The 17,668-nt window shown below is 43.5% G+C and overlaps 1 protein-coding gene across 3 annotated transcripts in view; it reads left to right on the top strand.

Moving 5' to 3' along the window:
• VCAM1 (vascular cell adhesion molecule 1) overlaps positions 1-17,668 on the top strand; it is a 117,584-nt gene that overhangs the window by 30,921 nt on the left and 68,995 nt on the right. For 2 of the 3 annotated variants that reach the window (XM_078644568.1, XM_078644559.1), the window contains exon 4: positions 1,181-1,444. The exons of the other annotated variant lie outside the window; for it this stretch is intronic. In XM_078644568.1, coding sequence (XP_078500694.1) covers positions 1,181-1,444 — 264 coding nt within the window. The remainder of the gene's footprint in view (positions 1-1,180; positions 1,445-17,668) is intronic. 3 annotated transcript variants of the gene reach the window in all.

Here is a 17,668-nt window from a genome sequence, read left to right as displayed (position 1 = left end):
TTGGACTCTTTCGCATTGTGGCATCATGTCACACTCTTCTTCTTTGCGTAAAACTCTCGCAGTTATAGTCCCTTCCTCAGGGATCCTCTTGGTGCATCACTGCCTGGATGGAGGATCACCTTTCCTCCTTCTTCTTTGCTCAAGGACATTGTGCTTGTGCCTTGAGCCTGAGCCGTTGTGGTGTGGGGGCAACAGTGACCATTCTGTGCTGGGGCTGCACACTGGTGCAGCCTCTTCCATTCATCATTGCTTTTTCTTTCGTAGAGGTCTCTCTCTCCCGAGGATCTGCTCCTGCTGTCAAGTTTCTGGATGCAGGCTTCTGCGCACCTCTGACTTTGCGTTCTTGGTCCTTCTTCAGGGCACTCTCTTCTGGCACTTGGCTTGCCCATTTTCCTGAATTGCAGTGGTGTCCCTTCACCACTGGGGGCATGTGGCACAATCTCCTTAATTGCAGTGGCGTCAGATAGCCACTGGGGGCACACACCCTCCACATGCCTTTCGTGGACCTTGCTGCCTTTTGGCTGGGATGCTTTGGGCAGGGGCTCACAGTCTCTCCCCTTTAAAAGATAACCCGCTCACAAAGGTGTGCGGTGCACTCTTAGCTGTCTCTTACTGCGGTACAGAGTCTTTTCTTGTCCTGCTTGTTACTCACTGCTCTGGGCTCGGTCTTAGGGCTGTGCTGCTTCTCATCACGGCAGGCTAGTTCAGTGGGTAGCCAGAGCATAGCAGGAATGCCCAGTTCCTTCTTTCTCTGCACTTAGCAGAGGCAGTAGGCAGTGATCTTGTGTTCCTCTTGCAGACTCCTGGTTGTGGAGGGAGAGTAGCATTTGCCTGTTGCCATTAGGGGGCATGCTGTACTCCTGTTCATACTGGTCAAAGTGGCTGCACACTTTGACTTGTACACAATATTGCTGCTGCCAACAGTGCTAATTCTCCGTGCCCACCCTTCTCTCCCTCCCCCTGTTCAGCGCCATGCCTTCTCCCTCCCCATTTCTTAGCATTACCAAAAACAGATGTACATTGTACCCTTGTTTAACCTATGACTATATTTAATGTTACTTCCAACCTTTCTCTGTATTGTATTTTGGCCCTGTCTGTGTGTTAAATGGAGATCTAGTCAGCTATTGGGTTTGAAATAGGAACATTAGTGCTAACACATCTCGCATTTTGTTTTCCTAAGATGCTCCACAGAGTGTGGTTATCTCTGAATCTCCGTCCGCCACTGTGAGAGAAGGAGACCATCTAACGCTCAACTGTGTCGCTAAGAGTAACCCTCCGCCAAGGATGACGTGGACAAAAGAGTTAGAGAAAGGGCGGGTACCCATCGGAGAAGGCGATACCATCACCTTCAATAGAGCTAACATGAGTGACTCTGGAGTGTACATCTGTGAAGCAAACAACGAAGTGGGGAGCCACTCTACCACCACTGAAATCATTGTACAAGGTACACGACTTTAATGGCGGGTTATGTTTCCATTACTTTTAGAACTGATGAGATGACTGACACACAACAGGGCCCAGTGATGTAGACAAACTTACTATAAGATTCTTAAGAAGACTGTACCCAAGCCCCAAGCTCCTATGTTCAGTGTTTCTGACATACTCATCATAGCAGCCATTAGCATGTCGCTCCACATTCAGTCGCATGTCACTTCTAGAGACCCTCAGTTATAGTAACTATAGTTGTACGTTTTCGCCAGTGCCTGGGACCCTTACTTTTAATGACAGTATAGGTCTGACCAACCTACATTGTCTGGTGCCCTTGAGTGGGACCTTTAAGTACATGCCCCTGAAGGGGTTAGCTTTACCCCCTCACTCCAACCATTGAATTAGTGTTGGTTCTCCTACCCTAGGTTAGCAAAAGTGCGAGAAAGAGCAGGAGAGATAGAAAGGAAGGAAACTCGAAATAGCATAAAGCATGTTAGAAGTGCCAGTAAGGGATGTATGACATTATAACGCATGCTTTTACATCGCATGTCTTTACAACGCGGTTTTTACATCGCAAACCTTTACAACGCATAGCGCTTTGGGGTGCTGGATAGTGAATAGTTTAATTTACTATTCCAACTCCAGTCCTCGTGGACACTAGGGAAGGTGTTGGACAGTAAATTAAACGTATTCCCTATCCTAGAGCGCCCCCCAGCGCAATGCGTTGTAATGGTTTGCGTTGTAAAAGTTGCGTCGTAAAGGCACTGCGTGGTAAAAGTTGCGTTGTAAAGGATGTTTCCCACCAGTAAAATTTGGAGTCTAGCCTGTGCTTATGATTTTTTTATTTTCTTGCCATTGTATATAGCGCAAACTCACCTTTTTTAGGCACAGGGCGATTAGGCAATTTGCCCAGAATCACAGGATGATGAGCTGACGCCGAGACTCAAACCTGGTTCCCCAATTGCAAAGTCAGTGGCTCCATGATCATAAACACCTACCCTCTTTACTTTAAATCTGAGGTTGTTCTGTCCCTTTAAAAAAGTCATCATTATCTACTCTCTCCTTCCTCACTACACGCATTGAACACTTCCAACCGGGATTCAGGACACTATGTTTCGCTGAATCTGCCCTCTCTCACATATCCAACTTTGTAACCTGTGCCTGCCACAGTCATCTTCTAATCTCATCCTCCTTGAGCTCCTGCAACATGTTATACTGTTGACTACCCCGCTTTGCTCGCCATTCTACCCAATCCCGGAATGACAGATTCAGATCCCACAAGGTTTTCATCCTATCCCTGAGAAACATTCTTTCTTAGTCTCTTGGAGCTCCCAACTCAAGTTCCCTGCTAATTGGAGGTCCAGTACAAGTTGAACGATAATCTCATTTCGGAAGAGAACTTCTGTAATCTGCAAAAACAAAATTACAACCAGTGCAGTTTTCCAGCACCTGAGTTTACTGGATGGGGTAAAACCCAGGCACAGATCCACCTGCCAAAAGCAGAAGAGATTTGTACCAGGTAAAAGCCTGGTAAATGGGGAAAGCATGCAGAAATAGGTGCAGAAACCCAGGATCATGTTTTTCGTTCTGAGTCAACCATTTGCCATCTCACCATTACTGTGCCGCTCGTGATAGAGCACTTGGAGCCGACAAGCTTCAGTCCTTGGTCCTCTCTGCTCACTTTAAAACCAACTCCTCTCTTTAAAATATTCCATTCCTTTGAATTCGTCTATCCTCTATCTGCTTGCAGATGGCAGCCAAATCCTTCTTTATCTTCCTATCACCAGCCCTCAAATTCAGACACAGATCTCAGACTATTGGATTTTTAGATGGCACTTGGGTCGAGGCCATGCTTGACATTGTTGTACAATAGTAATTTCTGAGGTGCTTGTGTTTCACTATGCATAATAGATCTAACCATTTGATACTTAGAGGTTTATTTTTTTGAGGTTGAGCTGGTTACTGTATATTAAGCCATAATACAGGGTTAAACAGTTCACTTAAAGCAGAGTAGAAGCATGATGTGTATGAGGCAACGTTATTTATGGGGTAATATGAAATTCCCTCCAGTAATTCAATGATAGTTACATCTAGTGTGGACTCGCAGCTTTTGAAGTTGCAGCCAACACATTTGGAGGATTTGCCTCAATCCTCTTCAAGACATGTGTTTCGATAAGGTCAGGTTCAGAACAATGGGAAGTAGTCACTTTATTTTCTGTTAAGATGGGTCTCGTACCAGCCGCGGCATCTGCAGGAAAGACAGGTGGGGCCAGCTTGGGGGGAAATGGAGGAGGATTTCGAGAGAAGACCGCAGGGGAAAATTAATTAAATTTTTAATTTTCCATTGTGGTCGTCTCTCAAAATCTCCCCCCCCCCCCCCCAGCCGGCCCCACCACCCTACCGCTCCTACCTGTAGCGGCTGCGGCTGTCTCATACTCGCATTGGGTCCTGTTGACAAGATGACAAATCTACTGAGAGAAACACATATTATTTACAACTCATTAGGCGGCAATTTGTACTGGCTGAAATGCCCATTACATTAATTGCTGTACTTTCCTACCAGAATACAAATAAAGTTACAGTAAATACAAAATATTTCTTCTGGACTTCCAGTGAATCATTGAACCCAATATTAGGGCTTAATATTCAATAGAGAGCCCCAGCATCAAGAGCATAAGTACTTCAACCTAGATGTGGGCGAGCCAACAAATTTACAGGGAGAGCCGAGCCAGAGCAGTGCCAAGGGCCAGGCTTGGATCTTAGTGACCCTCCACGAGCTGAGCCCTGAAAATGTTCGCTAGGTAAGTCACACCACTAACATCACCTAAAATATGATAAAGTCACTTCAAAGTTTAAAAAAGTGCATTTCATTAACATGTTGAAGATCTGACATTAATGAGCCACATTATAGCACTGCACTGAGTAGTACTTATTAAAATGATAGCGCACTAATAGTTTATGTTTAACAACTGACAGGCAGGACCGTAGTCATGTAAACCCTGTACATGGCACAGAATACTGAAGAGCAACATTATAGGCTAAGCTCAGTAGGTTTTTGTACAACTTGTATTCTGAACTCACATATTGGAGGGTGCCTTTATGTGCTATAATGAAGAAAAAAGAGTTTTGTTTTTTTAAAACTTTATTTTCCATTTTCACAATGATTTTATTCCACACGTTACTCATTGTAATTTTTCAAGTTGAAACGGCAAAATGATGATATGCAAAATAATGTACATGCATAACAATCCCTGTACTCTATCCGAACCAGCTCAATCTTCTTACTGTATACATCACTGGTGTTTATAATTACATACATCAAGACCTGCCTAACTTGAACATTCTAACAGTGGAGAACATCTCTACACCCCAGTACGGTAGCATTCATTTGAGAACATGTAATTCTGGGTTTTTGTTTTCCTTTTATTTATTTTTCCCCACTCCGGTGGGGGCAATTCCATCAAGTTGTTGCAATAAGGGGGAAGCGTTCTTCTTAAGCAAATAACTCTTGAGGGGACCCCAGATTTCTTTTGGGCGAGACACCTGAGGCTGTGTGACAGCGTAAAGCTCACTGTTCGTATTGCAATATGTTAGGCTGTGGAGCCAGGCCTTCACTGTAGGTAAGGATCTACAGACCCATTTAAGAGCTATCTCCCTCTTCGCAAGTAAAAAAGCTATGGCAGTGAACTTGCGTACCCTCTTGGGGAAACCAAGCACATAACCCAACAGTGCAGTCTCAGGTGTAGGTTTTTCCTCCAAATTAATCATCTTAGCTATTTCGTTGCACATCGATCGCCAATAGGCTCCAATCTTAACGTAGTTCCAGACAAGGTGCATGAAGTCAGCATGTGGTCCCCCACACATACAGCAGGTATGGGGTCTATTGGGGTTAATGTTGTGCATTTTCTCCAGGAATATATACATTCTCCACAGAAATTTGAAGTGTATTAATTTGTGTCGACTGTTTAAGGAGACCTCCCTGATTTGTGTGCAGCAGAAAGCCCAGTGTGAGTCCTGAATTGAATACCCTAAATCGCGCTCCCACCCCTCCCGGATCTTGTCATGTCTGCTAGGGACTAGAGCCATGCACTCGCGATACATTTTAGAAATCAGGTGTTCACCCCGGGGTTCTTAATCACTGTGGTTAACAGTCTAAAAGATACGGGCTCCATGGGGAACTCGGCAATTTCCGCTTGTAGTGCACTGCGGACCCGATTCAGGATGAAATGATCCAAAAATGTTGCCTCACTGAATCTTCCCTCTTCTGTACTAGAAAAAATGTGACCTCCGGTGTAAAGGTGCCCAACTTTGCTTATTGGGTATTTATTGAGCGTGCGCTGAACTATCTTCTCTTGCGTAATGGGGATCCAATGGTAATTTAATTTTGGGATCTCGGGAGAGTATAACCAGTTTCTGCCATGCCCAAATGGTAATAGACACCTTTTGAATATCCCGGGGGTCTCTTGGGAATCCCTGCAGTAGCACGGTGTTCAAGGAAGTGGGTAAAACTAAGGCAGCTTCAGGTCTAGTGTAAGGAATCCAAGCATCAGGATGGTACCAGGTGTGTGCAAAGCTGCACTGTGCTACCAGGTAATATACCTGAAGATTAGGTACACCGAATACCTCTCTGTCGTAGGGAATGGTCATAGAGTCCCAACTGACCCTGGGTCTCTTACCTCCCCATATCAGTCTAATAAGGTTAGAGCGCAGTGTAAGGAAAAAACTGTTTGGAAGCGGGATGGGAATGTTGTTCAATAGGTACAAAAACCTCAGGAGCACAATCATTTTTATCAACGCCACTCGACCCGCGAGCGAGAGGGGAAGTCTCAGCCATCTTTCTACTTGTATTTATTTTTGTAAACCTTTTTATTAAAGTGTTCTTATGCGTACAGAGTATATGAGTATAAACTACATCATTTGCAGGTTGTCATCAGTCACATTAAATTGCCAACATGGTGAACAAGTGGGTATGTTAAGTATTTGAGCACGCTTGTTGTCTTCCATACATGCCGTGAGTGTGGCTGGGTGCATTTTAACTGTAATGATGCGCTTGGTTATTAGGATCTCGTCTGAGTAGCTCCACTGCAGTGCCGGGAGCATGCAGGTGTCGTTTTTAGCACATCAACTAGGGGGGGTAACTTGGGGCGGTGGAATCAGGGAAGGGGTAGCGATTTACCACTTGTAACTCTAATTTATGCATCGCTGGGCCATAGTACAATGGAATAATTTGTTCTGTGTCTTTGTGGATGTGGATTCCCAAATATTTTGCCGAGTCCCCACAGCACTCAAGAGGGAATTCACAATTCTATTTCATGGCACATGGAGTAAGGGTAAATATTTCCGATTTGCCCTTTTTGATGCCCAGGCCAGAATAACCACCCAAACGTATAATCTCCCTAATTAGAAGTTAGAGATTTTCTTGAGGGGCGCGCACGTAGAGAATATTATCATCCACAGAGAGGGAAATGAGGAGACGGCCCGTCTTAAACTGAAGTCCTCTATGCATATGTCGTTCTTGGAAAATCCTAACCAGGGGGTCCATAGCTAGGATGAAAAGTAATTGGGAGAGTGGGAACCCCTGTCTAGTGCCACGAGAGAGTCGGAATGAACGCGATTATGTGCCATCTAAGCGAAGTCGGGCAGTAGGGGCAATGTACAGTAAAGCTGTGAGGTCAATAAAACCTCTTGGCATACCCATCCTTCTCATCACTGCTAGGAAGAAAGGCCACTCCAAGGAGTCGAAAGCCTTTTCAGTATCAAGCAGTATTGCCGTTGCCGGCACCTCAGGCGATATTCTATGTATAACTGCGAACAACGTCCTCAAATTGACCAGCCTTAACGCTATAATTTTGGCCAAAATTATATAGTCAAGGTTTGAGAGTGAAAGAGGTCTGTATGACCCATAGTCTATCGGATCCTTCCCAGGTTTGAGAAGTAGTATTATTCCCGCTTCTCGCAAAGTTGGGTGCAACTCCTTACTCTCATCTGCCTCATTGTAAACCTCAAGTAGGCGTGGTGCCAACAAATCCTTGTAAGTCTTATAGAATTCACCTGTAAAACCGTCTAATCCGGGGGTCGGAGAGCCATTTATAGCTTCTATAGCACTGATGATCTCCTCTGCGGAAAAAGGTTCCGTAAGGAATTCTTGCATGAATTTCTCCTGCCAGGCTAGGGCAATCTCTGACAAGTACTCCTCTTGGTCTGAAATGTTGTGAACCACCCGAGATGTGTACAACTTAGTATAGTATGATAACAATTCATCCCATATTTCTGGGGTGCCCATAAGAGTCTGGCCTGTAGAGGAGCAAATTTTAATGATGTAAGAACGCCCGGGTGAGGGCTTTAAGAGGCGTGCTAGTGTACGCCCCGGCCTATCACCTTCCCCATAGCGGCGTACGATGCCATACTTAGTTAAAAAAAGAGTTTCTTGCTCAGCGGCCTCCCTGATCTCCGTGAAGAGGGACATTCGTAAGCTGAACAGGACCGGTTCAGGCTGCAGGAACTGTTCTCTATCTAACGTATCCAATTTCTGTTCGATGCTAGCTATCGTGGCCCTGAGATTGCTCAGCACCACTGTGTGTTTAGAGATGGAAATGCCACGCATGTAGGCCTTAAAGGCGTCCCAGAGTGTGGCCTAGGAGTTAACTGATCCAGTGTTGAGCTCAAAATATTCCTCTATTGCCTCTCCAAGCTCTGACTTAAAGAGTTCATCCAGTAAGACACGCCCAGGAAATCTCCACTGTCTCTCATTGCCCTCTGGAACATAAACCCTTAACACCACCGAAGCATGGCCCGAGTATGTTCTGGGGAGAGTTGGAAAGATTTATACCAGGTAGACAAATTTGGGGAAATTAACCAATAATCTAGTCTGGTCCAAGTATCATATTGAGCTGAGTAATGAGAATATGCAGGTTCTATCGGATTACACTGTCTCCAGATATCAACCAACCCAATGGAATCACACAGATCTAACAGCACACGGCACGCACATGGTTTAGTGTCTGGGGAGGTAGAGGAGCTATCAAGAGCGGGATCCATTAAAAAGTTAAAGTCGCCTCCCATGCATATGTATTTGGCTTCCAGCTGCAAAATATGTGCATGCAAGTCATGAGAATGCTCTGGACAGTCGACATTGGGCCCAAATATATTCACAAAAGCAATGCGGTGACCCATTAACTGACCTACTTCCATTGTGTAGCGCCCTTCCTTGTCGTTGTGTGTTTTGTGTAGCTGAAAGGGGAGACGTTTGTGTATTAATATTGCAGTACCTGTTACGTATGTGCTATAATTTTCAAAATACTGGTGAGAGCCCCAACTAATCGCAAAAGTGGTGACATCAGTTCTGGGGAGACGGTTATCTTGAAGAAATGCAATGTCGATCCTGTGTCGTTGTAGGTAATGTAGTATATGCTTCCCTTTTCTAACTTTATGAAGCCCCCTGACTTTCCAAGTGATGAACTACAGGTCGCAAAATGTGGATAGGTTATCTAAGACTGACATTTATACTATAAAACAGTGAATGCTGTTGTGTGTCAGAGCTAGCCCTGATCAGTGTACAGTGAGTAATCTGTAATGTCAACGAATGTAACCATAGGTTGTGAACTTCCCTTCCCACCACCCCTCACCCATCTCTGCACCACCCTTCGCAGGGAACAACCACATAGAATATACAGTCACATGCATCATGCAAACATTTCAGTAACGTAAGGAGGTGATAAGCAAAATAGAGTATGATCATATGACACATTTAATGGGCTAATCACGGAGGGGGTGGCAACGCCATGCCAGAGACCCAACTTTGGAATTAACTATATTGACTAATAAACATCCCATCTCAACCCAAGAAGAAGCTTTACTTCAATGAGCCAAATTAACCTGAAGCATAACACGTGCGTCATTCAGAAGAAAAAAGTTCCACACTGGCCACTGAGCCGCTGTGAGGGGGAGAAGACCTGACTGTGACTTTACTCTTTTGGCTGCCACTGCCTTTATAGTCCCTACAGAACTCCTGAACCGCTGTGGGGGAATCAAAGATGTGGGATCTGCCCTTGACGTCCACCAGAAGTCGCGCTGGGTATCACAAACCATATCTGAGTCCTAGATTCCGAAGTGTTGTCTTGACACCAATATATTTGTGCCTCGCCTCCTGCACCATGACTGTAAAGTCAGGGTACAGGGCCAACCCAATCCTTTCCAGGTGATAGTGGCCCGCTCTGTTACTAGACGTAGCGCCGTGGCCCATGTTGTCAATGTTTAGGAGGCGCGCAATTAGTGGCCGGGGGGGAGGGGGTTGGCTCAAGGACCGATGTGCACATTTAAACATGAATCCAGGAGTGAAGGCGTCTCTTCTGAATATTTTGGCCAACAGAGTTTCCACACATAGGTCTATACGACCGGTATTGGCCGATTCGGGGACTCCTAGTATGCGAAGGTTGTTGCGCCTGCTGTGCACTTCTACATCTTCTTTTTTTATTTCTACCTCCTTAATGATCTTTTCAACTCGGTCGAGGCATTTGACAGACTGGGCAGATCTATCTTCAAGGTCAGACACCCTACCTTCAACTGTATCAAGGCGTTTGTCACGCACATCTATTTTAGCGCCCAGACTGTCCAAGCGCTTTTCCAAGGTGTCAAATCGGCCATTCAAAGCCCTGAATCTATCTCTCAATTCCTGCAATAGTGAATTCGAGCCTATAGGTGGGTCCCCAGTGGAGGCTGCATCTAATGCTGTTAGTGCTCGTATCTGGTTCTTTCTCTGTAGTTGTACTAAGCTGCAGCAGCCGTTGTTTAGGGTCCTTATGCCCAATACCTCCCTGCCCTCACCCACTGAATTGCAACATCTGTCTCACGTTGGGTACTGCCAAGGCAGCCAGGGAGCGCTGTATTCTGTTCAATTCAATAAACCCTCCAAGAACAATGCTTGTGGGACTGGAGGCTTCTTTCGCCAGGTATTCAGCATACTCCACCCCTGACGAGTCCACCATGTGCACTAGGTTATGCTCTTTGCTGTAGCTGTTGTAGCTACAGCCGCCAGTAGGAGCTCACTGTGTTGGCTTCTGTGAAATCTTTGCAACACTCATGGGGCTTTCCTTAAAATTATTTGCCATGCCTCTTGATATGTGATATCTAAAAAGTGCAGGTTCCACAACGTTGGGGCACAGGCGATGTATCCTCTATGTATGAGCTTCTCTTCGGCTTTGCTGCGCAGCTGAGCGGGCTATTTTTTGATAGTGCATGGGTGGGGGGGTCTCAGGCCCTGTTACCTCACCCCCCGGCCAGCTCGATCAGCCAGATGGCTGTTTCCCAGGCACGCCTGCAGCCCCTATGGCTGCGGGGACTCCAGAAACATGACGGGCTGGCCCCGGTATCACAAGCAGTGACAGCCTATTGTGGCAGGCAGCAGAGGAGAGGAAGGGGGAGGGCCGGGACTCTGCCACAGTCACCTCGCCTGCAGTGCAGAAAGCAGTATATCGCACCAACCATGACGTTTCACCGAAATCTTCTGACTGGAGGTCCCGGTCTGCGCAGCCTTCTTCCAGGCCTCAATCCGTCTCAGCAGTCGGCTCTGCCCATGAATGTTCACACGCACTAGAATGGGCTGATTTGTTGAGGTTTGGTCACGCAATAAGGCTCCGCTATACCGCTGCTTCTTCTGTTACGTGGGCCACAGCTCCCACAATGCTTTATAGTTCCATTAGTCCGGACAGGATACGTTTGTTGTGATCCTCCAGCGGAGCTTCAGTGCTGCGCAGCCATCTTGGTCGGCATCCTGGCCACGCCATACGCCACTGGATGGCTATCTGTTCACATATGTTAAATTCATCCAAAACATTTCTGCTGCCTCTGCACATAGGTTCCTCCCATACACTATTAATTTCCCATTGACCATTATGACCACTACACCTTCATCCAGGGACCTTGGAGTACACGTGAAAGACTTCATGATTACAAATAACAGCAGCCAAATTCCAACCACTGACCATACAGAAACAGTTCCTTCTAAACAGCCTTTCTTCCTGCATTTCCTTGTAAACTGCCAAGACAGTGATCACCTCAATAGTGCTTAGTAAACAGGACTACTGTAATTGTCAATTAGTTGGTCTCCTCCTGTATTCTTTGACCCCACTAGATAAAGTGATACATTTTGCCACAAGAAAACTCTGAAGCAGCCATGAGGGCCACACTTTAGCAGCCATGAGGGCAACGAAATACAGACCTGCTTCTTTTACTTTTTAGAAGCTTACTGACTTACTGAGGCCTTTCTCTTGCTCAGCAAAAAGGGAAGGTGAACAGCTCCCCATTTTAGGTCCAGCCTGTCAGACATTCCTAAACACATATTGTCAGCGTACCAGGTCTTAGATAGGGCATACAGCTTGCACATTGCTTACCATTGGTTGGCATTATTGTCACTCTCATTTACTGGCTGCAGATTTGATTACTTGCCTTGGCCATCTTGTGTCTCTTCCTCACCTGGAGCATACACACTTGTGTTCTTCCACTGTTCACTTTTAGGGAACTACTTTTTTCTTTTTGCTTCACCACTTCACAAGATTGTTTCCCTCCTGTGTTCCTCTTCCACTCTATATTGCTTGCTTCCATTTGTGTGCTTTTCTTTCCAACCGCAAATCTCTGCCACACTCCGTGTTTCTTGTCTCCTTTTTCTTTTGTCACTAGTGTGCATTACACCCCTCAATAATTAAGGTTTTAATTTGAAGGGGAAGTGGTGATCTTCAAATTAGAAAAAAATAGTTTCTAGTTCCTTATGATTGTACAGAGCATGCACGCTGCTGTAGAGAAGGAAAGGACTGTTCCCATGAGGAACAGGGTCAAGACTGATTTGCATATGGGTGGGTCTAACCTGGGTGGTATAGTGAGCAAAAGAAGAAGGATTTAACCCAGATCTCTTGACTGGGGGTGAATGTATGATTTATTCAGCATTCCGTCCATCATTTGTTTGCTTAGCACAACGTACTTTTCAACCCTGCACCGCCGAACTGTCTCCTTTTTCTTTTGTCCCTTGTGTGCATTACACCCCTCAAAACACCCACCACCCGCCTCCGTGCTCCGTTTTCCTTTCTCTCTTGTGCGCTTTTTGACCCAGGAGATGATGTGGCCTAAAGGCTACAGCTGCTACCTTTGAAACTGGGGAAGCAGGTTCGAGTCTCGGCTTGAGCTCAATTCTGTGATACTGGGCAAATCACTGAATCTCTCCATGCCTTCAAGAAAAAAAAGAATCTGTCCTTTAGTAATGTAACTGGTGCTCATGTAAAGCACTCTAATACCTTTGGGTCGAGTTTGTGCTATATAAAACTGCAAAAAAAGTAAATAAAAAATCTCTTGCCCCTGTTTGCTCCTCCCTCTCCTAAAAGTGTGCAGCAATAATTAAGGTTTTGATTGAAGGGGACGTGGTACACTTCAAATTACAAAACAAATGCTTCCAGTTCTTTCTGATTGTACAGAGCATGCACACTGCTGCACAGAAGGGAAGGACTGTTCCCATGAGGAACAGGGTCAAGACTGATTTGCATATGGCTGGGTCTAAACTGGGGTGGTATAGTGAGCAAAAGAAGATGGATTTAACCTAGATCTCCTGACTAGGGGTGAATGTATAATTTATTCGGTACAAAAGGGGGTGGTGATGGACGGAGCATCTGAACCAATCAAGCACTCACACCCAGTCAAAAGATCTGGGTTTGATCCATCACCGTTCTTTAGCCCACTCTGCCACCCCAGTTCAGACATGGCTATATGCAAATCAGTCTGACCCTGTGCCTCATGGGAACAGTCCAGCCGAACTGCCAAGCCTTGCCTTCCCTGGACCGGAAACAAGCTTCCGAGGACCGGTTTCTGGCATTCCAGCCGTCTTCAGCCCGGCTTGCTTGAATCCAGTGGCAAAGTGAGCAAGGGAAGACATGGCTTGGCAGTTCGGGCTGGACTGTTCCCATGAGGCACAGGGTCAGACTGATTTGCATATGGCCATGCCTGAACTGGGGTGGCGGAGTGAGCTAAAGAACGGTGATGGATTGGACCCAGATCATTTGACTGGGGGTGAGTGTTTGTATTGCCAACGCTCCGTCCATCATCACCTTTGGTTTTTCTTTGTTCGCCCTAAGTTGGCAGGGTATGCTCAGACATGAGTCCCTTGCTCACTTTGCCACTGGAGTCAAGCAAGCCCGGCTGAAGACGGCTGTAATGCCAGAAACCGGTCCTGGGAAGCTTGATTCCGGTCCAGGGAAGACATGGCTTGGCAGTTTGGGCTTGACTGTTCCCATGAGGCACAGGGTCAGACTGATTTGCATATGGCCATGTCTGAACTGGGGTGGCGGAGTGAGCTAAAGAACGGTGATGGATTGGACCCAGATCATTTGACTGGGGGTGAGTGTTTGTATTGCCAACGCTCCGTCCATCATCACCTTTCGTATTATTTATTCAGCATTCCGTGCATCATTTGTTTGCGTAGCACAACGTTTTTTCATCAACATGTTTAGTTCGGTGCACAGACATAATATCGACTCCAAAATATCGTTTGGACAGAATATCGAGTTTGAAATATCGTTTGGACAAAATATCGACAGGACAGAATATAGACAGCCAAAATATCGTTTTTAAGGTAAGTGAAGTAATATCGACTGTAAATAATATAGAAAGTATATAATCTAGATAGTAAAAAATATCGTTTTTAAATTATATTTAATTATTTATAGTAATTTTTCATGTTATAATATGTGTGAAAAGTGTCATTTTATGTTATAATTATTTTTAATTAATGATTTATTGTGTAATTTTATTCTGTAGCGGGTTGTGGGTTTATAGGGGAATAGGGTGGGAAGTAATTTAATTATAATTAATTAAATATGTAAATTTATTTATTGGTAGTAATATTTAATTAATTGGTAATTAAATAATATTTGTTAATTATTTAAAATTTAATTGGTAATTAATTCAATTTTATTGATTAATTGCTAATTATGTAAATTTAAATAATTTATTTCCTGTAGCGGGATGTGGGTTTATAGGGGAATCGGGTGGGAAGTAATTTCATTATAATTAATTAAATATGTAAATTTAATAATTGGTAGTAATATTTAATTAATTGTTAATTAAAAAATATTTGTTAATTAATTAAAATTTAATTGGTAATTAATTTAATTTAATTGATTACTTGCTAATTATGTTAAATTAAATTATTTATTTCCTGTAGCGGGTTGTGGGTTTATAGGGGAATAGAGTGGGAAGTAATTTATTAATAATTAATGAAATAATAACATTTATTTAATTGTATTTAATATAAAATAATTGTAAATTACATTTTAATTATCAAATAAATAATTGGTAATTAGTTATAAATTAGTATTAATAGGTAACTAATTGAAATATTTACAGTTTTTGGTTTTTGGGTAAAGGGGTATTTTTAGGGTTCAGGGTCAGTTTTTAGTTTTGGGTAAAGGGGTATTTTTAGGGTTCAGGGTCAGTTTTTAGTTTTTGGGTAAAGGGGTATTTTTAGGGTTCAGGGTCAGTTTTTAGTTTTTGGGTAAAGTGGTATTTTTAGGGTTCAGGGTCAGTTTTTAGTTTTTGGGTAAAGGGGTATTTTTAGGGTTCAGGGTCAGTTTTTGTTTTTTGGGTAAAGGGGTATTTTTAGGGTTCAGGGTCAGTTTTTAGTTTTTGGGTAAAGGGGTATTTTTAGGGTTCAGGGTAAGTTTTGGGTTTTTGGGTAAAGGTTTTTTTTAGGGTTCAGGGTCAGTTTTGGGTTTTTGGGGTACAGGGGTACAGTGTAAAAATAAAGTAAAATTAAATTTACATTAAATTAATTTAATGAAATGTAATTAAATTAAAATATATTAAATTAATTTTAAATAATTTAAATTAAAAAAAATTATTATATACTTACCAATAGAATAGTAATTTTTACTCTTTTGTATTTGTATGTTAATAATATTAGCTATTATTTAATTAAATGTTGTTACTATATATATATATGTTTTAAGAAATATGAATAAAAAAATATTATTTTTTTACTTTCATTAATTATTTAATTATTAAAAGTTATTTTAAGTATTGTTAAGTATATTTTAGTAATTAATTTTTTATATTAATGTAATTAAACATTGTTTTTATTAAAGTCGATATTTTTTACAACTATATTTTTGTAAACGATATTTTAAACTCGATATTTTTGTACTTACCTGTTTGTAGATACAAACTCGATATTCTGTCAGTCGATATTTTGGCAACGATATTTTTTCCAGTCGATATTATGTCCCTCGATATTTTTTCAGTGATCCGTTTAGTTCGACAGTTCTTTCAGCTTCCGCAGAATGAAGCACTGTCTACGCTATCAGTTAGCAAGGGGAGTCTTACTAGCGTTGACAAGGCTTATATTTTGCTGTACATGCTTGAAGGAAACAGCTGCTTAATACTAAGTAATGTAGTGGGACAGAAATATGTGCAAAGGTGATGCGGCTGAGGGCGGGAAGCCAGAGCACTGTCTGCGATATTGTTACATATGGTGAGGGGGTCTAGATATCTGGTACGCAGGAGTGGGTAAAGGTGTCACACAATGACACAGTTCGTGGATAAACTGTAGAAGGGAAGTCTACACCACCGCTGTGGTGTTTGTGCTAAGCATTTGAACCTAAATTAAATTGTATTCGAAAGCAAACTTACTGTTTTTTACTGTTCCTTGCTGCCGAACGTTTCTTTTCTACTTTACCCCACAGTGGGTGTATCGTGTTGTCATATTTACCAGTAATATTTCAAATTCAGTAGTAATTATAAAGAGGGTATCCTGTTGTCCAATATTGTGGTGCTTATGTGTTGACCGAAAAGTAGTGCTGGGGATAGTTGACACAGGCAGGGAACTCATCACAAGCTCTCTGAAGCAGGTGCTCAACCAAAGAGTAAGCATGGGTGGATTTTGCGAATTGGCAATCCGCGAAATTGCGTATTTACGGATTCGCAATCCGCAAAATCCGCGAACTCTCACGAATTTTGCGGATTCCTTTTTTTTAGTGTTCGCAAGTGTTTCTGCCATTTCGCAAGTGTTTTTTACCAGTTCCCAAACGCGAACTTACTTGTCGGGTAGCAACGGTCGCGACCATGTTGTTTCTACGGCTGGTTCATCACAGCACCCTCTGTTTCACCACTGCCGCCCTCTGTTTCACCACTGCCACCCTCTGGCTCACCCATGCCACCCTCTGGCTCACCCATGCCACCCTCTAGTTCATCACTGTAGATTATGGGGGAAAAGCACACCTGCCCTGCCTCAACTGACATGAATGAATTAGGGGCTGATTAATGTGTCACTGAATTTGAACTTCCAGGCTGGCACCTGCTTCCTTATCTGTAATTGCTTTCTGTTGCAGTGTAACTTTTTTTAACAGGACCTTTGTTGTATACTTGTAGCTATTCTCTGAGCCTGCTGTGAGGGTCAGAGCAGGGTCATAGAATAGTTGCAAGTAGGCAACTGAACTCTGAAGGGGCCCCTAAGGAAGCACTACTGGGAATGGTTACTAATGATAAGATTGAACTTTTGCACCTGCTGAGTGCTTTCAGTTTTGCAAAAATCCAAATATCCAGCAGCATCCACAAAAAAGTAATCCTTCCAGGCACTACAGGGAATGGTTACTAATGATACGATTGAACTTTTGCACCTGCTGAGTGCTTTCAGTTTTGCAAAAATCCAAATATCCAGCAGCATCCACAAAAAGTAATCCTTCCAGGTCAAGATCCAAATCAAAGTGACCAGCACATGAAGAAAGCACTGGGAGGAGCCTGCTGGACAGGAACAGGAAGTTGGAGACTGTGGGGCACTTCCTTCCTCCCCCCCCCCCCAAAATGGACTCCTTGCAAAAAAAAAGTGCAGGCAAACGTCAACCTGAGGAGTTATTCTGATAAAAATCATAATTTTCAACGTTTATGCTGCCTGCTGGTGGATTTCTTGTGCGAAATTGCAAATTTTGCAATCTCGCAATTGCGAGATTGTCGCTGCCCACCGCATCTACGTGTTCGCAAGTGTTTACTCCCGCGAAATTGTATAGTATTCTAGTTGGCAAGTGCGACCAAGCAAAAAATCCGCTTCGCACGGATTTACGAATTTTCGGCAATTTGCGAATTTGCCTAAAATCCGCAAAATTCACGAGCGGAACGGATTTTACGCCCATGCTTACAAATGAGCTATCCTATCAGCACACATGCCAACATTTTGGAGGAGGAAAGTTGGAGGTATGTTTTTTTCCCATTG

This window comes from Lissotriton helveticus, chromosome 1_1, assembly GCF_964261635.1.
Source record: "Lissotriton helveticus chromosome 1_1, aLisHel1.1, whole genome shotgun sequence".
Taxonomy (NCBI): Eukaryota; Metazoa; Chordata; class Amphibia; order Caudata; family Salamandridae; genus Lissotriton; species Lissotriton helveticus.
Note: the sequence above shows the minus strand (reverse complement) of the source record. Positions and strands in the feature narration are given on the sequence as shown.